The 25,570-nt window shown below is 41.9% G+C and overlaps 1 protein-coding gene and 1 long non-coding RNA gene across 2 annotated transcripts in view; one reads left to right on the top strand and one right to left on the bottom strand.

The window, feature by feature from the left end:
• Positions 1-25,570, top strand: part of LOC142740762 (uncharacterized) — a 66,081-nt gene that overhangs the window by 10,503 nt on the left and 30,008 nt on the right. The gene's annotated exons all lie outside the window — the stretch shown is intronic.
• On the bottom strand, positions 8,707-24,449 carry MMP19 (matrix metallopeptidase 19). The gene is made up of 9 exons (XM_075852101.1): positions 24,181-24,449; positions 21,829-21,917; positions 20,563-20,693; positions 18,710-18,922; positions 16,288-16,533; positions 15,186-15,311; positions 14,900-15,064; positions 14,646-14,773; positions 8,707-9,663 (listed from the first exon to the last, which is right to left on the bottom strand). Exons 1-9 carry the CDS (start codon positions 24,268-24,270, stop codon positions 9,427-9,429), a joined length of 1,425 nt encoding a protein of 474 aa, XP_075708216.1. The 5' UTR covers positions 24,271-24,449; the 3' UTR covers positions 8,707-9,426.

Here is a 25,570-nt window from a genome sequence, read left to right as displayed (position 1 = left end):
AGGGTTTCGGGTGTTACGTGCTAAAATGCTGTTATATTATGGCCATCTGAAAACGGGCTAAGATGCCCACGGTTAGCCAAGATTCGGGAGCACCTATTGTGCAGCCCTGCAATTTTGGGTTGTTTAAAGGGGTTTTCTAGCTCCTAAAAATTGATGGCCTATCCTCAGGATAGGGCATCAATGGCTGATGGGTCAGGGACCCCCACCGATCAGCTGTTTTAAAGGGGCCGCAGCGCTCGTACGAGCGCTGCTTCCCCTTCATTTCCCTTACTTGCTCACGCTGTGAATCGCCGACGCAACAGTGGTTCGCAGTATTGCATTCTCCCAATTAAATCAATGGAAGAACAGGCTGCAATACCTGTGAATTGCTGCTACTTCCGTGTCGACGGTGATCGCTGCGGTCCCTTCGAAACAGCTGATCGGCGGGGGTCCCGACAGTCGGACCCCGACCCATCAGCTATTGATGGCCTATCCTGATAGGCCATACATTTTTAGGGTCTGGAGAACCCCTTTAACTGCATCTATTTGCTAGTTGTATATGATTAGTTGGTGGCACAGTGTGAAGGAAGCTCTGTTTGTTAGTGGCTCTTGGCGAATCATCCACTTGAATCTACTAGATTAACCGTTTGTGGAAGCCTTTTAGATGTAGTTGTTTAAAGAGGCTCTGTCACCACATTATAAGTGGGTGACATAATGAAATAATATCTTACATAATGGGATCTGCGCTATAATGTAGATTACAGCAGTGTTTTTTATTTAGAAAAACAATCTATTTTCAACAAGTTATGAGCGATTTTAGGGATTGTGAATAGACATCCCGTCCTGGCTGGAGGTGATGTCTATTCACTGTCAAGACACTTTAGTAACGTTAATGTTTGTGTATGTGACTGCACAAAGTGAACAACGCAGGATCACTATGTGCTGAATACATGAATGGGGAGAAGTGTATGACGCTGATTCGTCACTGATTGGTCAGCATCATACACTTCTCTCCACAAAGCCCACTTGGTCAAAAGTAAAAACACGCCCAGTTGGGCATTAAGAAAGTCATTAGCATAAAACTAAAATTGCTCATAACTTGGTGAAAATAGATTGTTTTTCTAAATAAAAACCACTGCTGTTATCTACATTACAGCGCCAATCACATTATGTAGGAGATAGGGCACTTATAATGTGGTGACAGAGCCTCTTTAAAGTGCTCCTGTTTTATGAAAGGTTTACGTTCACAAAAAAGCAAAAACATGGAAGGTTTAACCGGTTAAGGACTAGGCTGTTTTACAGCTAAATGACCAGAGCAAATTTCACAATTTTGCTATGCGCTTCTTTACATGACTATAACTCAGCAGGTGAATAAAGTTCATCTTTGAATTTTACACTCTTTTTAAAGGACAGATAGGGCTTTGTTTTAGTGGCATTTGTCAGTATATATCATTTTTTTTTTTTTCACTAAAGTGGGCAAAATTGGAAAAAAATGCAAGAATTTAACAATTGCGTCGGTTTATGCTAGCATTTTTCACACACGGTATGAACCACGGCCAAAATTAATCTCCTTTCACATTCTTCCACTTCTCCCGTGCATGGGGATACCAAATATGTGAGCCTTATTCACTGTGCGGGCATGTGCCAGGGCTTGGCATAAAAGGAGGCTTTTTGGCCTTTTCGGTCCAGGAATTTTGCATTTGATTTTAGAGCCGCATACTGTTTTCTGGGGGGCCTAATGCTGCTGAAACATTAGAAACACCCCATAAATGACTTCATTCACACAAGTAGACCCCACAAGGTTTCCTTCAAGGGGTTTATCATATTTTTAGCAAGTCCAGTTTTCTTCTGAAAGTTTCTTGAATAAGATGGAACAAAATAAAATCAGCACTTTTTTAGCAAATGCGTCAGTTTAGGCTAGTATTTTTCACACACGGTATAGACCACGGCCAAAATTCATCTCCTTTCACGTTCTTCCACTTCTCCCGTGCATGGGGATACCAAATATGTGTGCCTTATTCACTGTGCGGGCATGTGCCAGGGCTTGGCATAAAAGGAGGCTTTTTGGCCTTTTCGGTCCAGGAATTTTGCATTTGATTTTAGAGCCGCATACTGTTTTCTGGGGGGCGTAATGCTGCTGAAACATTAGAAACACCCCATAAATGACTTCATTCACACAAGTAGACCCCACAAGGTTTCCTTCAAGGGGTTTATCATATTTTTAGCAAGTCCAGTTTTCTTCTGAAAGTTTCTTGAATAAGATGGAACAAAATAAAATCAGCACTTTTTTAGCAAATGCGTCAGTTTAGGCTAGTATTTTTCACACACGGTATAGACCACGGCCAAAATTCATCTCCTTTCATGTTCTTCCACTTCTCCCGTGCATGGGGATACCAAATATGTGTGCCTTATTCACTGTGCGGGCATGTGCCAGGGCTTGGCATAAAAGGAGGCTTTTTGGCCTTTTCGGTCCAGGAATTTTGCATTTGATTTTAGAGCCGCATACTGTTTTCTGGGGGGCCTAATGCTGCTGAAACATTAGAAACACCCCATAAATGACTTCATTCACACAAGTAGACCCCACAAGGTTTCCTTCAAGGGGTTTATCATATTTTTAGCAAGTCCAGTTTTCTTCTGAAAGTTTCTTGAATAAGATGGAACAAAAAAAATGCAGCTATTTTTTAGCAAATGCGTCAGTTTAGGCTAGTATTTTTCACATACGGCATAGACCACGGACAAAATTCATCTCCTTTCACATTCTTCCACTTCTCCCGTGCATGGGGATACCAAATATGTGTGCCTTATTCACTGTGCGGGCATGTGCCAGGGCTTGGCATAAAAGGAGGCTTTTCGGTCCAGGAATTTTGCATTTGATTTTAGAGCCGCATACTGTTTTCTGGGGGGCCTAATGCTGCTGAAACATTAGAAACACCCCATAAATGACTTCATTCACACAAGTAGACCCCACAAGGTTTCCTTCAAGGGGTTTATCATATTTTTAGCAAGTCCAGTTTTCTTCTGAAAGTTTCTTGAATAAGATGGAACAAAATAAAATCAGCACTTTTTTAGCAAATGCGTCAGTTTAGGCTAGTATTTTTCACACACGGTATAGACCACGGCCAAAATTCATCTCCTTTCACGTTCTTCCACTTCTCCCGTGCATGGGGATACCAAATATGTGTGCCTTATTCACTGTGCGGGCATGTGCCAGGGCTTGGCATAAAAGGAGGCTTTTTGGCATTTTCGGTCCAGGAATTTTGCATTTGATTTTAGAGCCGCATACTGTTTTCTGGGGGCGTAATGCTGCTGAAACATTAGAAACACCCCATAAATGACTTCATTCACACAAGTAGACCCCACAAGGTTTCCTTCAAGGGGTTTATCATATTTTTAGCAAGTCCAGTTTTCTTCTGAAAGTTTCTTGAATAAGATGGAACAAAAAAAATTCAGCTATTTTTTAGCAAATGCGTCAGTTTAGGCTAGTATTTTTCACATACGGCATAGACCACGGACAAAATTCATCTCCTTTCACATTCTTCCACTTCTCCCGTGCATGGGGATACCAAATATGTGTGCCTTATTCACTGTGCGGGCATGTGCCAGGGCTTGGCATAAAAGGAGGCTTTTTGGCCTTTTCGGTCCAGGAATTTTGCATTTGATTTTATAGCAGCATACTGTTTTCTGGGGGGCCTAATGCTGCTGAAACATTAGAAACACCCCATAAATGACTTCATTCACACAAGTAGACCCCACAAGGTTTCCTTCAAGGGGTTTATCATATTTTTAGACAGTCCAGTTTTCTTCTGAAAGTTTCTTGAATAAGATGGATCAAAATAAAATTAGCAATTTTTTAGCAAATGCGTCAGTTTATACCAGCATTTTTCACACACGGCTTAGACCACGGTCAAAATTAATCTCCGTTCACATTCTGCCACTTCTCCCGTGCATGGGGATACCAAATATGTGGCCTTATTTATCACATAGAGATGTAGGAGGGCGGAGGATAGAAGAAGATTATTTCACAAATCGCTTTTTTTCAAAGCTGGTTTTACAAAACTCAACAGAGTTTCTATAACACGTCCAAAATATCTGCTCTTGAAGCAGAAATCCCAAAATATTCATCTAGGGGTATAATGGGAATTTATTTTTTGGGGTTTTCTAAAATAAGAAATTTCAGGTTTATGCAAATGGGGCTCTCCAGCAGATGAACTTTAGAAAACATCAAACATGACATCCACCCCCCACCCATTCCCTCCCTCACCCTTGGAGTAAAATCAGGGGAAAAATAAAAACGTAATGTAGGGCAAATATATTTTCAACAAATTAACTAAAATCTAATAATTCAGAACAGTGTGGTATTTTTTAAAACATGGCTCAATGCACAGGCCTGGTTGTGAGGGACATGAGGGACAGAAATATCGGGAATCTTTGCGGTGCCCGTCTTTTCTGCAGACGCGGCACTTTTTCTGGGGGTTGCTTCTGGTTGCTGTTGGGGGAATCCGACTGATGAAGTGTCTTTCAGTCAGTCGCGTGACATCCTCAGACTGGGGGCATTCTCGGGTGTCCTGAACATCAAAAATGAGGCCTTCAATAATTTTCTCCTGGAAATCCAGGTATGTGTCTCTGCCTCTGTTTTTTTTATAGAGCACAAATGTGTTGTGGATGGCCACCTGTAACAGATAAATGGCCACTTTTTTGTACCAGGTTTTAGTTTTGCGTTTTACTAAATAGGGCTGTAAAACCTGGTCGCTTAAATCCACCCCCCCCATGTACTTGTTATATTCGGACACGCTCACTGGTTTGTGCTTGTCCGATGTTGCCCCTCTTTCCCTCACTGCCACTGTTCCTGCGGTATGAATCGTGCTTAGCACATACACATCTTTGCGATCCCTGAACTTGACCGCCAGCAATTCTTCAGATGCATAAGCACAGGAGTCCCCCTTTACCATGCGCTTCCCCACTAATTGCTGTGGAAAACCAATTCTGTTTTTGCGCATGGTACCACATGCCCCAGTCCTTGCAGCATGCAAATGCCTAAACAGGGGCACACTGGAATAAAAATTATCACAGTACAGGTGGTACCCTTTGTGAAGCAGAGGCTGCATTATCTCCCACACAATCTTACTGCTGGTGGAAAGATCAGGGGGGCATCCAGGAACATTTATTGTGCGGTCCCGCCCTTCATAAATCCTGAAGGCGGTGGTATATCCTGACCCGCTTTCACACAATTTGTAGAGCTTAACGCCATATCTTGCCCTTTTTGAAGGTAGATATTGGCGAAAGCTATGTCTGCCATGAAAGTTGAGGAGGGATTCGTCCACACTTACATTCTGCTCAGGGGTGTAGAGTTGCAGAAATAAATTATTCAGGGAATTTATTAGCGGTCTTATTTTGAACAACCGATCCCGGTTTGCATCGGTACTTGGGGGGGCCTGTGCGTTGTCATTGAAGTGGAGGAACCTCATTATTGTCTCATAACGAGACCTGGGCATTACTGCAGAATATACTGGGGTGGCTTGGGCGGGTCTTGTTGACCAGTAAGACCTAATGGAGGGCTTTTTGACAATACCCATATTTAGGGTGAGCCCCAAAAAAATTTTTAATTCCTGCAAATTGGTGGGCGTCCAATCTCTGGCATGGGTGGATGAAGGTTTCTGCCTTATATATTGCGTGGCATATAAATTTGTTTCGTGGACAATCTGATTTAGGATGTCGTCCGTTATAAATAAATGGAAGTAATCCATTTGGACAAAATTTGTATTGTCCACGGTTATGCCAGGAGTGGCCGTAAATCCGTGGATTCTAGGCCCAAAAGATGGGGCAGGTGCCCATACAAGAGCCTGGACTGGAGGGACCAGGCTGTCCCGTGCTACAGCGCTACTTGGCCCTGCGCTTTCAAGTTCTGCAGTTTCAACTGCATCAGGGACAACGTCCCCTGAAGATGAACCTGAAGTGACACTGTCATCGTCACTGCCCAAAACAGGTTCCATCTCGGACGCCATCTCTGATGCGGTCTCCGACTCAGACCACAGCATGGCGTATGCCTCCTCGGCGCTAAACAACTTCCTCGCCATAACGTAACTAACACTAACACTAACACAACAAATTTTTTTTTTTTTTTTTTATAAAACACACAAACTAACTGCTATATATATCTACACTACCGCTAACAAAAAAATAAACCGCTATTGCTATATATATTATATATATGTGGATATATATATAATTATATACTCCCTACCTGCCTATTCTAATAGAATAAAAGAAAGAAAGGTAGATAGAAAAAAAGATAGATGGATAGATAGATTGTATAGATAGATAGAAATCTATCTATACAGAGAATGTTTTAGTGTAACTGTATTTTTTTTCACTGTATTCTTCTGGCAGCAATTCTCCCGAGTCTCTTCTTCTCCTCAAACTGAAACAATGTTTGAGGAGAAGAAAAGAGGCAGGAGATTTACTGCCAGAAAAGTCAAAATAAAACAAATGTGGTCGCTGTGATAGGTTTTCACAGCGACCACATGATCAGGGACCATCAGATTGGTCCCTGATACTCTGCCCAGTGCCCAGAGCTGTTGGTAACAGCGAGGGCACAGGGCTGTGTGCACGCGATCGCGTGCACACTGTTTTCTATGCAGAAATGCATGTGATCGCTGTGATTGGTTGTCACAGCGATCACATGTTCAGGGGCCAAAAGATTGACCCCTGACATTCTGCCCAGTGCCCATGGCTGTTAGCAACAGCCAGGGCATAGAGCTGTGTGCACGCGATCGCGCGTGCACAGTCTCTGAAGTGCGGCCGTATATATACTATACGCCGGACTTTAGAGACCCTGACCGCTGGCCGTATATTTACGGCCAGCGGTCGGGAACCTGTTAAATGAGGAAAACCTATTTCCTTATATACTCCCTATTAAAAGGTATCACTATACTATTCTCTGATATATATATAAAACATAATAAAAAAATAGAAATAAAAAAATATACTTTTTCCTAGAAATGTACAAATGATCAAGGCTGTTTACCCTGGCTACATAGGAGGGAAGTTTTCTCTCTAAAAGGTTATTACAGGGACTCCCGTTAAAACATAGAAATCTCTATTAGTGGTGTAATTGATCCATGTAAGAGGTTGATCTGGGATTTTTGTTTTAATTCCCCATTTGAGGCGACATCATTATTTGACATGGGTTTTTTTTTCACTTCACCTGGATTAACATAACCCAAAACCAATAAAGATGAGAAAAGTGTGTGAAACATCTGTGCACAGCAAATCCAAAACCTTATGCAACTGCTACCAAAACATGTGGATCTTGAATGATTAAAGAGAAACCGTCGACTACGCTATTGATTCCGTCAAAATGGCAGAACCCTTGCACAACGGAGACAAACGGAAACCATTTGCACCGGATCCGTCACCATTGAAATCAATAGTGCTGCAAACGGAAACCTATGATCTTCGTTTGTTTCAGTCAGGGTTTCGTTCTGAGGGAAAGCTCCGACGGAACGCCTGAACGGAGCCCTGGCACAGATGTGAATGAAGCCTTACTCTATTTTTTAATCGATATAGCCCATATGTTTGATGAGTTTTGTAATAACATAAACCCCCTATATGTTTTTGGAAATTTTGAATAAGAACTTCACACAGAAAATAATGTTACTATAATTAATTTATTATTTAAATGTCAATTGTGTCACCTGCCAGCAGGAGGCACTGTAGACTTCTGCATTTCATCAAGAGGGCAAATTTACCAAATGCATGTACATTTTTGTACAGCCAGAGATCATTTTGGAATACATATAATACAAGTCTGCATGGCGAACATTGTGCTACAAAACAGCAGACATATTAGCTAAATGAAGAGCAACCAAGCAGCATGAGCAAGACTTAAATTTCATGATCTGGTAACCCTAACAATATGTCATAGATTCCAACATTGCACCTTAAAGAGGCTCTGTCACCAGATTTTGCAACCCCTATCTGCTATTGCAGCAGATCGGCGCTGCAATGTAGATTACAGTAACGTTTTTATTTTAAAAAACGAGCATTATTGGCCAAGTTATGACCATTTTCGTATTTATGCAAATGAGGCTTGCAAAAGTACAACTGGGCGTGTTGAAAAGTAAAAGTACAACTGGGCGTGTATTATGTGCGTACATCGGGGCATGTTTACTGCTTTTACTAGCTGGGCGTTCTGATGAGAAGTATCATCCACTTCTCTTCACAACGCCCAGCTTCTGGCAGTGCAGACACAGCCGTGTTCTCCAGAGATCACGCTGTGTCGTCACTCACAGGTCCTGCATCGTGTCAGACGAGCGAGGACACATCGGCACCAGAGGCTACAGATGATTCTGCAGCAGCATCGACGTTTGCAGGTAAGTCGATGTAGCTACTTACCTGCAAACGCTGATGCTGCTGCAGAATCATCTGTAGCCTCTGGTGCCGACACGATGCAGGACCTGTGAGTGACGTCACAGATCTGCACTGTCAGAAGCTGGGCGTTCTGAAGAGAAGAGGATGTTACTTCTCTTCAGAGCGCCCAGCTAGTAAAAGTAGTAAACACGCCCCGATGTACGCACATAATACACGCCCACTTGGACTTTTACTTTTCAACACGCCCAGTTGTACTTTTGCAAGCCTCATTTACATAAATACGAAAATGGTCATAACTTGGCCAAAAATGCTCGTTTTTTAAAAATAAAAACGTTACTGTAATCTACATTGCAGCGCCGATCTGCTGCAATAGCAGATAGGGGCTGCAAAATCTGGTGACAGAGCCTCTTTAAAGAGTTGTCCAGGGTTAGCAAAAATGGTCAGCTTTTTCCAGAAACAGCGCCACACTTGTGCGGTGTCTGGTATTGCAGCATTTACCATACTAGTGCTCAACTACAATAACAAACATAGTCCCCGGACAAGAATGGTGTCATTTCTGGAGAAAAAAAACAAAAAACAGACCCTTTTTTCGAATTGACCGATAAACTTTTATGCTTTTTCCTAAACTCTGATTGGATCCCAAAGGAAAGGAACAGATAAACAAAACTACACTGTGTGTCTTGTGAACCTGGCCTAGTTTGAACATCCAGATCATTTAATTTGATAAATATGCGATGCTTTATAAAAAAAATATACACACATATAATGGCTGAATTTTTACAAACTGAAGTTACAGAAGTGTTGACCCATAGTTCAAAATGACATGTGTTGCAGTATTTATACTTGTCCATAGGTGGCAGTGTTGTAATGGTCAAGTTCAGTAGGATGTTCTTACTCAAATTCATTGGTCCAGGAGCAATAAGTAACAGTAGAATTATTGGAACCCCTTTCTAATTGACGAGCATGTGTCAAAAGCTCATCATTTATTAGTCTATACCCTGTTTTCTTGTATTGAACTTTATCCTCGGTGACTGGTGTAATTGTGTAAGGCTTTTTGCCGTTTTATTCTCTGTCCTATTAATCCATGTGGTAGCATTGCATCCAACGCTCAGCCTTGCTCAGTGGGTATCCCCGATCCACGCGTAGCTGTTTGCTCACCCTCCAATACTTGTCTCCTTTAAAGAAGTATATCTTTCCATTCTTCCATGCCAAAGCTGCATCCAACCTGCCAGGAACACCTGAGAATAGACTGGAGATTTTCTTGGGATACAAGTTACTCCAGGCCAACTCATCCCACTGCCAATAGTCATCACCCTGCAGAGATTAAAGATTACAATTTATGTTCTATAATATCAAAATATGACACATGATACATAAGCGTCTATTTCTCTGTGTTGAAGGTAAAGCATTTAAGGTCCTGTTCACACTGCATTTTGTGTTATAGCTCTTTTTTTTGCATTTTTGGCAACTTTTTTGCCCACTGCCGTTAAAGCTAATGCAAAGACCGTGGGTAAAAAACGCTCAAAAACAAGCATTGCAGGTTTTTTTTTTTTTGCCTCCCATTGATTTCAATGGGAGGTCAGATGCGGCAACCGCAGCAAGAAAGAACATGGCGCTTTTTTTTTCCTGCGAGTGTCCAAAAGCCACCCGGGAAATAAAACGCCTCTGCCTTCTATTGAAATCTATGGGGGGCGATTTCAACCGTTTTTTTGCACTGATTTTATCGCGGTTTCTGTGTCAAAATCAGCACCAAAAAGCTTAAGGGAACCAAAAAATAAGATGAGTATTTAAATTAAAAATATATTTTCATTTTTTAGATTCATTCCACGTTACTATCTATATTAATGAAAACCATTTAAATATTGTCGTTTGTACAGTGGCCATTGAGCCCTCACAAACTAACAGTTCCTGTTTTGCAAAGAGATCACTTTTCAGCTTGTGCTGTGAACACTGAGGGTATGTTCACACGGCAACGTCCGTAACGGCTGAAATTACGGTGCTGTTTTCAGGAGAAAACAGCTCCGCAATTTCAGCCGCCATGGCATGTTGAGGCGCTATTTCGCTGCGTCCATTACGGACGTAAATGGAGCTGTTTTTCCATGGAGTCAATGGAAAACAGCTCCATTTACGTCTGAAGAAGTGACAGGCACTTCTTTGACGCGGGCGTCTTTTTTACGCCCTGCCCTTTGACAGCGGGGCGTAAAAAAAATGACCATCTGCACAGAACATCGTAAGACCCATTCTAATGAATGGGCAGATGTTTGCCGACGCTTTGGAGCCGCTATTTCGGACGTAATTCGGGGCAAAAACGCCCGAATTACGTCCGTAAATAGTGTGTGTGAACATACCCCTAGGGTATGTGCACACGATTAGTGGCTTTTACGTCTGAAAAGACAGACTGTTTTCAGGAGAAAACAGCTGCGTCGTTTCAGACGTAAAAGCTCCTCCTCGCATTATGCGAGGCGTCTTTGACGCCCGTAATCTTGAGCTGTTCTTCATTGAGTTCAATGAAAAACGGCTCAAATTACATTTCAAAGAAGTGTCCTGCACTTCTTTGACGAGGCAGTCATTTTATGCGTCGTCGTTTGACAGCTGTCAAACGACGACGCGTAAATTACTGGTCGTCGGCACAGTACGTCGGCAAACCCATTGAATGAATGGGCAGATGTTTGCCGACGTATTGGAGCCGTATTTTCAGGCGTAAATCGAGGCATAATACGCCTCGTTTACGCCTGAAAATAGGTCGTGTGAACCCAGCCTTATTTATTTCCCGTTGCCTGTATAGCACCAACATATTTTACAGTGATGTACAGAGATTTCCAACATTCACATCAGTCTCTGTCCCCAATAGGACTCTCAATCTAATTTTCCTATCTTTGACACACATTTGGGCCAATCTTATAGGAAGCCGAGTATGTTTTTTTTGGCGGGAGTGTACACTGGGCGCAGGGTCAGCAGGAATCATAGCAGGTAGGATAACAATAAATGGTAAAACTTCTATAATAAAGTTAGAGGTACATAACACAGAATCGCACCATAAACAATAGGCATACCTCCCAACTTTTGAATTCGGAAAAGAGGGACATTTTAAGCCACGCCCTAACCACGCCCAATATTCCGCATAAACAAATCACAGCCAGATCCTTCTGCAAATAAAGCGCGCACATTCTCACTGCGGATCTCTGGACTGTCTGGATATCACAGACATTATATTTCAGGTTATATCGTCTTTATGTTACTTTTCCTATCTTGGGTATAACATTTGCTCATCACGGCAGCAGCTGCAGGACAAACCAAAAGGCTAAGAACAATGAAAATTAAGAGGGAGACTCTGTGGTTGATGACTTTTCAATTGACAGGTAGCAGAGTTACATGATGGGGATTTTTTTTTTCCAGTTGTGTAACTCTGCTACCGGTCAATGGAAAAATCATCCACCAGAGCCCCCCTGTAGATTGCTCCACACACAGCCCCCCTGTACATAGCGCCAGACAGCCCCCCTGTAGATCACTCCACACACAGCCCCCCTGTTGATTGCTCCACACACAGCCCCCCTGTAGATTGCTCCACACACAGCCCCCCTGTAGAAGGCTCCACCCACAGCCCCCCCTGTAGATAGCTCCACACACAGCCGCCCTGTAGATAGCTCCACACACAGCCGCCCTGTAGATAGTGCCAGACACAGCCCCCCTGTAGATAGCTCCACACACAGCTGCCTTGTAGATAGCGCCAGACACAGGCCCCCTGTAGATAGCGCCAGACACAGGCCCCCTGTAGATAGCGCCAGACACAGGCCCCCTGTAGATAGCGCCAGACACAGACCCCCTGTAGATAGCGCCAGACACAGGCCCCCTGTAGATAGCGCCAGACACAGCCCCCCTGTAGATAGTGCCACACACAGCCCCCTGTAGATAGCGCCAGACACAGCCCACCTGTACATAGCGCCAGATACAGCCCCCCTGCACATAGCGCCAGATACAGCCCCCCTGCACATAGCGCCAGATACAGCCCCCCTGTACATAGTGCCAGATACAGCCCCCCTGTACATAGCGCCAGATACAGCCCCCCTGTACATAGCGCCAGATACAGCCCCCCTGTACATAGCGCCAGATACAGCCCCCCTGTACATAGCGCCAGATACAGCCCCCCTGTACATAACGTCAGATACAGCCCCCTGTAGATAGTGCCACACACAGCCCCCTGTAGATAGCTACACACACAGCCCCTTGTAGATAGCTACACACACAGCCCCCTGTAGATAGCGCCACACACAGCACCTCTGTAGATAGCTCCACACACAGTCCCCCTGTAGGTGCCACATTGCCGCCAGAGCAGAGAGCGGTAGAGGTATGCTTTATTTACACGACCGGGTCCGAGTGTCGGCGTTTTGGGACGTTTTTCCCGGCCGTTTTGCATCCGTTCCGATTCTGTTCCGGGCCGTGTTGCAGTTTTTAACAGCCGATTTTGACCCGTTTTGCATCCGTTTTTTTCCCTGTCCGTTTTAAAATTGGATGAATTTCATTTAAATTTGTTGCCACACACAGCCCTCTGTAGATAATGCCACAGCCCCCTGGTAGGTAATGCCACCCAGCCCCTTGTAGGTTGCACCCACCCCCCCCCCTTCCAGGAGAAGTCACTGACTTCAATGTCCATACATGGACAGTGTAGTCACTGACTTCTCCTGGAGAGGAATCCCCGGCCACAGGGTCGGGGATTCCGCTTCAGAAGTGAGTGATGTCACTGTGTCCATATATGGACAGTGTGGTCACTCACTTCTTCTGTAGCGGAATCCCCAGCCACAGGGTCGGGGATTCCGCTTCACAAATGAGTGACGTCACTGTGCCCATATATGGACAGTGTAGTCACTCACTTCTCCTGTAGCGGAATCCCCAATCCCCGGCCGGGGATTGGGGATTCCGACTCCTACAGGGAGCAAAAAAAGACCCTCCTCCTCCTCACATGAACTCTGCACTGTGAGGAGTAGGAGGAGAGAGAGCGTGAGCGACGGAAGACACGGCCATCACTCGGGAAACATCCGGTGATGGCCGTGTGTTATCCGGCCCCATAGACTTCTATGGGAGCCGGGTGGCCGGGTAAACATCCGAAAATAGGGCATGTCCCATTTTTTGACGGCCAGGTTTCCCGGGCCGTCAAAAAATCGGTCGTGTGAATAGCCCGATCACTCACCGTCAGAAGAAGGCAGGAGTCTTGCGGCGGTGTTCTCACTGGTGTCGATGCCGGCCCGGGAGTGAACCAGTCCAGTCACCTGTCCGGTGAGGTCAGATGACAGGTCAGGTGACTGGACTGGTCCACTCACGGGCCGGCATCGATCCCAGTGAGAACACCGCCGCAAGACTCCTGCCTTCTTCTGATCGCTGCTGCAGTCAGCAGCGATCAGCTGCTCTGATGCAGCGCCCAGCGGGACATTTACAGATTGCCCGGGATGGCGGGACAGCAGTGAGAAACCGGGACTGTCCCGCCGGATCCGGGACGGTTGGGAGGTATGCAATAGGTGATAGGGACAGCTTAGCCCCACTATCAATGCACAGTGACCTCTGCACATGTCACAGAGCATGCCCGCAGCACTCTCCCATAGAAGTCAATGAGTAATTCTCTGACTTTCTTATGTCCAGGTGCCTGCTGTAAAGCAAATCTCTGCAGCTGTTCACATCTAAGACCAATAGGTCTGCTACCATTATAATGAAAATTAAATAGAAAAAATGCTATACTATCAAAAGAACAAGAATTAGAACAAATAGGATGTTTCAATATAAATGTATAGTTAAGTAATTTAAAAAAAAATAATGTGGTACATTTAAATTATTGGGAAACTGATATACATAAAGGCCATGTACACTGCATATAAAAAGAATTCCCATCATCCTCTGTCTTTTTCATGTTTAATTGTGTAACTACATACTGTATCACAGTACTTTTTGAATATTTTTTGTACACTGATCAAAAGACAAAAATCCAATGTCAAAGTAAAAATCTCTACAAAGTGATTTACATTCATTACAACCCAAATATCCCCCAACATCTGAAGTTGTAGGAAACAAGGTTCGGCATGTTGGATTGATAACATGCTTGATCATTTGTTCCTCCTGGAGATAGGTGCCGCCAAAAGTTTCTGGCAGCGACTTATCCCTCCTCTGTCTATGCCAGTAAACATGCACGCTCGGCTGGCTTTAGCATGCATGTTTATGGGGGAGTTGGGGTAGAGAGTTGTCAGCTGAACAGTGTTTGGCCAGCATTATATAACACCTGGTGTATATTTTTTATTAGGTCAACACTTTACCTTAAAAATAAATATCTTCTGGTTTCCTTCCCAGTATAAGGCTGCTCCAATATTTGGGGGTATCCTAGTTAAAACTTTAGGGTATCCATAGTTCAGTTTAAAATCGGTGTACCTCCATAATTTGTCTCCTATAAAGGGAACAAGTAAAAATAGTTTTCTTGATCACTTTCCAAAAGTATTATTGTATCACCTCAATGTCACAGTAACATTGTTATCCCATTATAATCTAACTTCAGCAAATATCGGCATCTGACCTTTAAAGAAATATGTTCGCTTGGTCCGTTTGGAGTGTACGGCAGCATTTAAGTTTCCTGGTAGCCCTTTCCATAAGGACTGGATTTTCATAAGGGGACCAATGCCATAGTCAGTGACTGTCCACACATAGTCTCCTTTAAAGGCGTATGTTTTCCCATAAGGCCCTACAAGTAAGACAACAAGAAGTGTTATAGCCTATTCCTGAAGACTAAAATATATTGCTATATACTGGATGCTTGTGAACCTGCAAGCTTAGATGTAGAGTATGCAAAGATGGACACTCACCCAGAATCATGGCATCTAGGTTGTCTTGGCATGGATTAGGCATCCCACTGGTAGGAGTTGGAGAGACAGAGGGTGCAATTGTTGTGACATGTTCTATTTTGTCATCTTCATTCTGACTGTTTTTACCTTTGAATGTATTTAGATATAAAAGTTCTTTATAAGTTCCATTGTTACAGTATAATAACACTTTTGTGATCTAGAATTGATAATTCCTAAGTTTAATACCAATTTAATTTTAGTTTTGAATTTCTATAATCCAAACTTTTATAAAAATTTGTTGGGAAAATTCTATTTTAATTTAGGGAGTAATCTCTTCCTTTCATTGTCTGGATTTGTGTTTTTTATATTCAGTACAGGAAACATGCAGGAAACTTACAAACACAATACTAAATGTCTATTGCTGCCCATCAAGTGCAGCCAAGTTACTTTTTACATTATGGGTATCTCAAAGGATGTAAGTAAGCGAGGCAGTGGAAGAGTTAAGTATTTCCCCGTTGATCCTGTAGCTGTAAACTAAAGTTTCCTTGATCTGTGTGAATGTAAAAGTTTCATTCTAAACATTCGGACATAGCTTGTTCTTAGAAAGTTTTACTCTATCAGGGTGGTGCTTGAGACATAATATTCCACAATGCAATCAAATGAGAAATCTGTCTTAGAAATATATTTTTCCATAGGATTACATTGTAAAGTTTTCCGCAGCATATTTTTTGCGGCATAAATACATGGCAAATACCTCACATGTAACTGCATCGTTACACTGTCTCTCTTGTGTCCTCCCTATGATGTTACATTATTGGACAGGTCACTGTCTCCCACAAGATCATCACACTTATCTGCTGCTGCTGTGATCATTCCAATCATAATGGAATAGGCAGAGTAGCTAAATCATCTCAAGCATAACTTGCCAACTCGCATCTGACTTATCACACAATTTTGTTTTTATCCCATTGCCATGAACCCTTTCTTGAGATAATTGGGATTTCTCTCCCTCTCTTTCCTTTTCTTTATGTTTGGTATCGTCATTTCTGTGGTTGTGTATGATTCTATGTTACCTTCTTTTACTGTGAACGGCACTATGATATTTTCTAAAGACTTTACTTACCATACAATGCCTGAATTCCCTTTATATCATCATCATGGAGACGAAAGTTAGGTCTATATCCAGCGTAAACAGGAGCCATTAGTGCACTACCATAGTGAGAGTGGCCTAGACCTAAGGCATGTCCTAGTTCATGCGCTGCAATTATGCGCAGATTGACTCCAAGATATGTTCCTTCAGTCCAGTACTCATCTTCATCAAAATGTACTGTGCCAAGCATAGGGATATCCGCATGTGCCAGGACTTTACCTGTAAGACCGACACACAGTATTTTTAGCATTAATAAGGAGATGTTTACACATTTCTAGGTCTGATTCTACAATCCGGGGGATATTTTAGTCTTAGGGTATGTTCACACGCACTAATTACGGACGTAATTCGGGCGTTTTTGCCCCGAATTACGTCCGAAAATAGCGCCTCGATAGCGCTGACAAACATCTGCCCATTGAAAGCAATGGGCAGACGTTTGTCTGTTCACACGAGGCGTATATTTACACGCCGCTGTCAAATGACGGCGCGTAAATAGACGCCCGCGTCAAAGAAGTGATCTGTCACTTCTTTGGCCGTAATTGGAGCCGTTATTCATTGACTCCAATGAATAGCAGCGCAAATTACGTCCGTAATGGACGCGGCGTTCAAGCGCCTACACATGCCGTAACAGCTGAAATTACGGGGATGTTTTCAGGCTGAAACATCCCCGTAATTTCAGCCGTAACGGACGCCCTAGTGTGAACATACCCTTATTGTTACTTTCTTCTAACATGGCTTCATTTAATGGGAAGGTGGTTCCAGTGAGTGTCCTAAAAACATGTTCACATGTGGCAGAAAATGTCATTGCGGATTTTTCTGCAAAGTCGCGGCAATTACGCAACGAATCTGCTACAAAATCTGCATATGTGCGGGTGTATCCCGACGTGGCGGTTTCTGAAGCGGAATTACCGTAGGTTTCAGCCTTTGTATTGCAAAGGCTAAAATCCGCAGTAAAAATTATCCGCAACAGACTGAGCATGCTGTGAAATGTAAATTCTCCACCGCAATCTTTTTTCTGCACTAAGTAAACTAAAAAGCTATAGAAGCCAAAGAAAAAAATACGGCTGCAGCTGCGGCCTGTCTGAGCATGTCCAAATAGTGAAGTAGGTCTTAGAAGACACATACTTAGAAGATATGATATGACGATACCTTTATTATAATAGTTCTATTTTATCTAACCAGGAACGTGTCCATACCCTTTAAATGACCTCTAATTTACACAAGATTTTAGTGAAGATATACCAGCAGTGCAATGAGCACAAATAAGTACAAAAAGTACATTGTGTGAAATCTGCACCATTGAAGAACTTCATACCACATCAAACTGATAGTTTCACTTGCTGCCGAGTTCATGAATCCCACACATATCCCTTTCCAGTTCACTACGTCATTTGTTGTTATTATACGGAATGTACTGGTTTACCTCCAGTAACATAAAGCACCAACTGGCAACCATACCGTTTTATTAGACCCTGCCAATATACAAGAAAGAGCATCACAACACTGGACGCCATCCAAACTTTAAGAGGCTCTGTACAGGCAGGTTTCAGGGTCTCGCAACAGCGTTTGTCCCTTTTAAAGGCTGAAGAATTCAGACAAGTGTCTTTGTTGTCCATAATAACAACAAATAATAAAAATAACCATACCATAATAAGCAAAGACCACGTGTCGTGTTCCAGTGCGGTTTATAAATTGAGAGATAAACTCTGATTTAGGCTGGACAAAGGCCGAAGGCTCTGTATGGTGCTCCGTGCAGCACCATATTACAGGGTTACTCTTCCTATAAAGCAACGCTTGGAGGTGAAAATAGCACCGATAGAGCATACCACAATTTTCTTTCTGTCTAAATCTTTCTGTGTGAAAGCAGAGGCATATAGAATGCAAAAAGGCCTCAGACTACTTTGGACGCTGTACGATGCCTCGATAAAACTCTGAGGTTGTACGGAGCCATAAAATGTGTAAGAGCCCTTAGTACTGTGGGGTTCTGCACAGTGATAATACATGAGGCCGGTAGCAATTCTATAACTAGGGGTAGCTAACCCTCATCAGCCTAAAGTATTGCTGCACCAGCTACTGTATATATAAACCATATGGCTCTAACAATAAGTATGACAGTGTTGTATTTGGAGCACTACAAAAGCCACGAAAAGGATTTCCTAACCCAAACCGGACAAAAAGTGAGGGCCAAGAGGCAATTGTTTCCACCCTACTTGCTGGTGTTTGCATAGTGCAGAGTAATATAGAAGATTCTGGATACTACTGGCACCATCTATCTTGGAAATCTTTTAAAAGAGGAATATCTTACATAATATCAATATGTGAAGATTGACTATTAAAAAGAATAAAAACATGTTTAAAGATAAAACTGAGTACAGATTTTTACAGAAGTGCATACCAGGGCCATCGAATGGACGCGAACAGCTCTCTCCCTTCTTGTGGAACGAAATTCTTATGTCTGCTCTTCCGTATGTGATCTCCTTGAATTTTAGTGGGGTGACATCACTCCAGTATTTAAAAGCAGATTTGATGGCATTCCTCACCTCATCTTTTGTCATGTCCGGTGTATAATTATATATGCGGTAAGTCAAGTTCTTTTTTTTCCATTGACCTGTTGAGTTGTGAAAAGCACAATATAGCACATTTACTAATAGTGTAGAATATTAGTGTAGCCTTATTAGTATTCCCCCCCCCCCCACACACAATGTAATGCGGCTACAGTATAACGAAAAGGTGTTGAAAAGCTTTAATAAATCAGCCATTCAGAGGGCACCTTAATTGGTGTCCGTGGCTGAAGTCTAATTTTTATATATATATATATATATATATATATATATATATATATATACATACATACATACACATACACATACACATACGTGCTTGACAAAGATCCCATAGAGATGGATTGAAACGTTGCTACTAGGGCAGTTAAAAAACACACTACTTTTCCCATCACTATGTTGGAGTGCTGCCTCATTTTTTTGCTATTGGAATTTTTTGGACTCTTAGCCTGACTCTGGGAGGACTGTTTGCTCTTGACCACTGAAGCTGTGCTGCTTTCTTCTACACATATATATATATATAAAAAAAAAAAAATGAAGAGTCAGCACTCAAAGGAAATTTGCTGTCTCTTCATTTTTTATTTTTTTGGGGATTTCATTAACCAGGGTTCCTAGCCTCAACCTAGGAGGCCTGCACCCACTGCTGTCGCTGTGCTGCTTTATTCTTTTTCTCATTTTTTATATATATATATATATATATATATATATATATATATATATATATATATATATATACAGTATATAAATATCATTGCACTAACAGATCTAACTCTATGCATCCTTATTAGGCTCGAACACAAATTCGGAAACCAAATCTTCTGTGTGTGAATTCAAAGTTTTATTGTCTCCTATTACAGTGATGGATGATGTGTTCACAGGCCAGGGCATGAGGCACGCAACCCAGCAAGAACATTTTTGGATGTCAGCAAAATAAAGGAAATTAACTGGAAATGTTCAATTTGCCATCCTGCAATAATCTGAAATTTTACCAGTGAACCTGTGATCCAAGCCAAGTCAGTGCCACAACAGTTTGTATTGCATTTTGATTCTTGACATACCCGAAAAACGACACTATGGCTGGATTCACATGACATGAGCGTTAAATAACAACATTTTAGGCTTTATATCAAGGGCACAAAACATGGACTACTGCCTTGTTCACCATAGGGCTCTTTGGTGAAATAACTGTTTGAAGGGGAAATCCACGGTTAAGAATGTGGTATATTCTAATATTTAAATGATGGACTATCCTAAATCTGTTGTAAACTTTTAGGGGGGAATTTATTACTAGTTCTATGCCAGTTTTCTGGTGTATAGAAGTCGCATATGACACAAAAGTTGCAACTTTCTATACGCCATTTGCTCCGCTCGCGGTACTTTTCTTTAAAAAAAAAAAGGGCGGAGCTTGGTGGAAGTGGCAGGTCATCTGCGGACCAAAAATTTTTCACGTTGATTTGACTTTTTGGTAAACAGAGGCATGCACGTCTTCGTAAAATAAGCACATCTTACTGCTCCGTATTTTAGATTAAGACTCGCGTATTAAACACCAGTCCTAATAAATTCCAAATGTTTTATTTTAATTTTATTATGCAATGTGAAGGTATGAGTGTGCACCCTTAAAGCATCCCTCCAACAGCGATGCCCAGCAAATGTCTGCTTTCTACAATTATCTCACTGGTTGGAGTACCTAATAGCAGATATCGCAGAGTCTTTTGGTTAAAGGGGTCTTCTAAGCCACACCGTGGCTGCTTCATCTTCTCCAGTGTATCATTGTCCAGGACGCCTGTTCCAGGTAGCTGAGAAGCCAGCTGGAAAATTCTTTATGGGAAAATAAATTCAGAGCAGAATTAGAGGGTCAACTGGAGCATCATGAACTTTCCTGCTGCCAATGCAATTCATGCTTCTATGTGTCCTAGGCTGAGAGAACATCTTTCTACGCCATTGCATGACAAATACGTAATATGTGATATGTGATAGGCCAATGATTTTGATTGACCAAAAAGCTGACAATGACAGCATTTTTTAGAGGACCTGTACACTCCCTAAGGCTACATTCACACGAACGTAGCCCACCTCAGACGTGAAAAACTGCAGTTTTCCACATCCGAGGTGGACCCGTGCGGGACACGTTGTGACGGATCCCGCACAGACTAGAGTCTATGGAAGGATGCGTGACACGCAGTAAAATAGGACATGTCCTATTTTTCAACGGACCGTTCAAATGCTGCGTTGAAACAACAGTCGAGTGAATGGCCCCATTGAAATACATGGGTCAGTGTAACGGCCGTTGTTTTAACGGCGGTCACACAGACTAAATTCACGTTCGTGTGAATGAGCCCTTAGGCTAGACGTTGCATATTTTGCTGCGGAACATATGCACCAAAACTGCAGCAATCCGCAGGAAATTTGGAGGTAAAAACCGCACCTAATTGTTCGTTATTCTATGCATTTTTCAGTGCGGTTTTTACGTTTGATGCATTTTTTCGGCGCGTTTTCATGCTGCGGGTTTTGGTGCAATTTTCCATTGCACTAGACAGATACAATTCGCAAGCGGAAACGCAAGATAAATTGACATGCTGCAGATTTTAAAATACGCACCGCAGGTCATTTTCCGTCCTGAAAAATACTGCAGCATGTACATGAGATTTCCTGGAATCTCATTGACTACGCTGGTACTGTAGTACGCTGCGGATTTGCCGCACGCAAATACGTGCGGCAAAACCGCACGTAATACGCATCGTGTGCATTGAGCCTCATAGTTGTTTCATTGGGGAAATGGTGGAAAGTCCTCTTTAAGGCTCTGTTCACACTGTCCACATCAAACTGAATAGAACATATCACGATGGATAGCTGTCATAGATCCTGTAAAAATGGAAGGAATGATACCAGCTTGAACAGAGCCTAACTCAATAGAACCCATGGACAAGAGTGGGGTTATTTCTGGAAAACTTACTGTATAGCTTCCTGTATTTCCTCAGGACTGAAATCCTCGCTGTCACTCTCAAGTGGCTTCTGCAAGTATCCAAACTGCTTTAGGTATTTCTGTAAAGCGAGTAGAAAGTTTCTTATTAAATGTAAATCTTTTATTGGTTATTGTAGCTAAATAGATTGAAAATGCAAATTTAGGTCTCCTCTTCGGCCATCTTCAGCATTGTGACTACCACTATGGCATACGAGGATTTATAGTGGTAGTCCAGTCCTAAATAATTAAAGGTTACCCATTTTAACTAACGTTTTTATATACTTTGCATTTCAATTATTCAAAATTTTCAAGATCTCTGTTCTCTGTAAGTGAATGAAAATACTTCTATTGACATTCCGAGGCTAAAAACCCATATAAACATGTTCCTACAAGAGCACCTACAATTTCTTACAAAGTATCAGTGTAGATAATGGATATCAGCTTGGAGTCCCTGACTGTGTCACTGCTGGATTTAGTGTACAGATGATTGCCAACACTGATACATTGCAGCAAAACTTTAGCTGAGTGAGCAGGACTAGGTCAGGACAGGTTTGTAGCCTCTGAAGTTGCATAATGAATGCTTCCATTCAGGTAGAGAGCTCGAAATGGTAAGGAATCAAAACGCGTTAGAGCTGCTAGTATTTTAGAACTGGACTTGTATTGTATGTAGGGTATTAGTGGAACCATAGACACGCAAGATCCACATGCTTCTAGTGGGTTGCATTGCAGTCGTTTAAAATGCACATAAGGGCAAGTGGACTATTCTTCATCATCTGTTTATTTTCCACTGCTTGACCTTCAAAATCTCTCCATGACATAATAAAGTACTTTAAAGTGATTTTTTTTTTCTCTCTTCTTTTCTCACTAAACTTAATTTCAATCACAAAAAAAATCTGTAGAAAATATAATCTCGGCGGAGTCACATAAAATTCTCAAACCTAATTGCCGGCCTTTACTAAACCCCAAAGTCCAGTTCTTGTAAGGATGACATGGTTAAGCAGTTATTGGTTTTTCATCAAAAATGGTGTATAATTAATAGCGATAAAGGTAATATAACAATAACATGTCGCTTGAGACATAAATCATTACTACACTCTGGGGTAACTAAGGCAGGCGCTTTATAGGTCCCCCCCACCCCCAAGAAAAAAAAATGGATACTAAACTGTATATACTAAGCTATATAGTTGCATGTCTACTCATGACTTTCATTTTTTTAAGGTAACCTTAACTTATATATGTTTTGTGGTATTAAAATGTGTACCAGCCTCCATTATTCTATACAACAACATAAAAGTATCAAAGTGTTTACCTGTTAAATAAATTACAAAATATCACTGTTTGGAAATACATTTGGCCCATAGGAGCCTTGTTGGGATCCTTTTTTTTTTGTTTGCTAACCAAATGTATCCAAACAAATGTAGTGTGAAAGGGGCATAAGCCAGGCAAGGAATTGTTGCATTTTTACTACTATACGTTCTCCATCTGGGCTGAGTAGTAGAAGGGAAAAAAAAATGAATACATTTTTTCATGTTGTGTCTTTTTGTTGCTTTTTCAAATGAAGCCAAAATAAAGCATCTGAAATAACGCCCACGTGTTTTTACAAAGTATTGCAGCTGTAAGTCTGTAACCATTCAATTCAATACCAGATTACAGCTGAAACATTCAAAAAAACACATGAGTTTTTCAGATGCGTTTCTTTCATGTGCATTTGAAAACGCAATACAAACGCAGCAAAGACGAGAGAGCGAGTGAAGAGAGGGAGGAGAAAGAGATGGATATAGAGAGAGAGAGCAAGTGAAGAGAGAGAGGAGAAAGAGATGGAAAAAGAAAGAGAGAGAGAGAAAGAGATGGAGAAAGAGAGAAAGCAAGTGAAGAGAGAGAAAGAGAGAGAGCAAGCGAAGAGAGAGAGAAAAAGAGAGAGAGAGAGAGAGCGCAAGTGAAGAGAGAGAGAGAAAAAGAGAGAGAGAAATTGTAGCTGTTCTCTGCTCCGGCTAAAGTAAAAACTTCAAAAAGGTGCATATCAACTTTATGGAGGAATGAATATATTTTTGCAATACAAATTTTACTGCCTCTTCAAATGTATAGATCAAAGTTTCGGTAAAGGTAAGAATAGACATTTTCTACCTATTCAATGACACCAAAGGTACCTGCAGAATTATAATATATTGAACAAAAGTTTGTGACTAAAGAAAACTAAATATTTCCAAACTAAACGATGTCAATGTGGAGCAATTCTTATTACTGCAGAGCTAATATAGAAACCAGTTAATCATGGTAATTATTCTTAGAATTACAGATATTTTCTTTTTATGGTTTATGGTCCTCAAGGAGAAGGAGACTCACCAATGCTTCTTCGTCTTCAGCAGGGGGGTCTACCAGGGTGGCAGCATAAGCAGAGATGGCCAGAGCCCCAAGCAAAGGCAGGAGCAGCATCCTGAAGTTGTTCTCTTTGTAGAGGTCCTAGTGACTTCGTCTCTGCTCCTTTGCTCTTGGTTCCCCCTGCAAGCCTTTAAGAGTTCTGCCAGAATGACTCACAAGCACTCTTTACTCCTTCCTCCTCCCAAACCTCCCACTTGCATCTTCCTTCTTGAGAAATGTCCTTGGAATGCAGAATTAACCCTCTCCTGCAGACTAAATAATTTGATACAACTTTTGGGGGAAAAAAACCCCAACTCATCTTGTAGTCATTTACAAATCTTCATTTATTTTCTGGTCATCACTTGTTGACAGGTAATATCTGCGAATAAGGGAACACTCACTTATAATGAGTCACTGTACAAGATCTGTTTAATAAACTATTGCACTAAAATATATATCCGTATATACTCATAACATAGATATTTGCAGTGATTCCAGGATTTCACAACACTATTTGCATTCGGGATATTTTGTGTTTTGGTATACTTTTACAAGGTTAGAGGTTCTTATATAATATTACAAAAATGATTTATATTTAGTGAAACGTAAACATAAAAACAAGATAGCTGAACAGTCATTTAGGATTTTATCCTAACTTACATATTAATGACTGTTTAATAACCTATTCTCTTGCACCTCTGTGGTGATGGATACCATGATATTGAAAAATGTATCACATTGTGCAGTGTGTATGTAATAGCGGGGTGCGGATGGTGAAAGACCCGTAGGGATGTCACAAAGAAAGATGAAAGGAAGCAGGAGGGGTTTAGTGCCAAAAACTTTACTTACAGTCTCAAATAATATATACACAGTTCTTGACGATGCCAATGGTGCACATGGCCAATTTTGATATTTACAATATTCCCGCTCTTTAGGAGGCACAGGAATAATCTGAATATAAAGACTTCTTCTGACTGAAAAATAGTTACGGCTCAGGCTGACAAGATGCCTGGCTTGTTTTGTATACCACCAGAGGTTGGGCCAAGGGCACCCTCCCTTAATACAAACGTTGTTCCGCCATGGGCCTAGTAGACCTCAAGATGGTGGCTGCTATTTAGTACTTCGGGCCTACTGCCCCTTGTGACGGTGGTTGCTAGTTGCCTAGCAATTTAGGCCCCTTAAGCTTGCACATGGCTTGACTCTCCCTTTAGTCTTGCAATACTGCTGGCCACTGCTAGTACAGCTCTCACGGACTGTCCGGGACCACATATCTTCTAAGTTTCCTTCACCACCCAGACCAGCTATCCATACATGGGGACTCACACACCATCCCTTTTCCCTACCGCAGGCCCAACCATGTCATGTGACTAGGTTC

Source organism: Rhinoderma darwinii, chromosome 2 (assembly GCF_050947455.1).
Source record: "Rhinoderma darwinii isolate aRhiDar2 chromosome 2, aRhiDar2.hap1, whole genome shotgun sequence".
NCBI lineage: Eukaryota > Metazoa > Chordata > Amphibia > Anura > Rhinodermatidae > Rhinoderma > Rhinoderma darwinii.
This window is presented reverse-complemented; position numbering and strand designations above follow the sequence as displayed.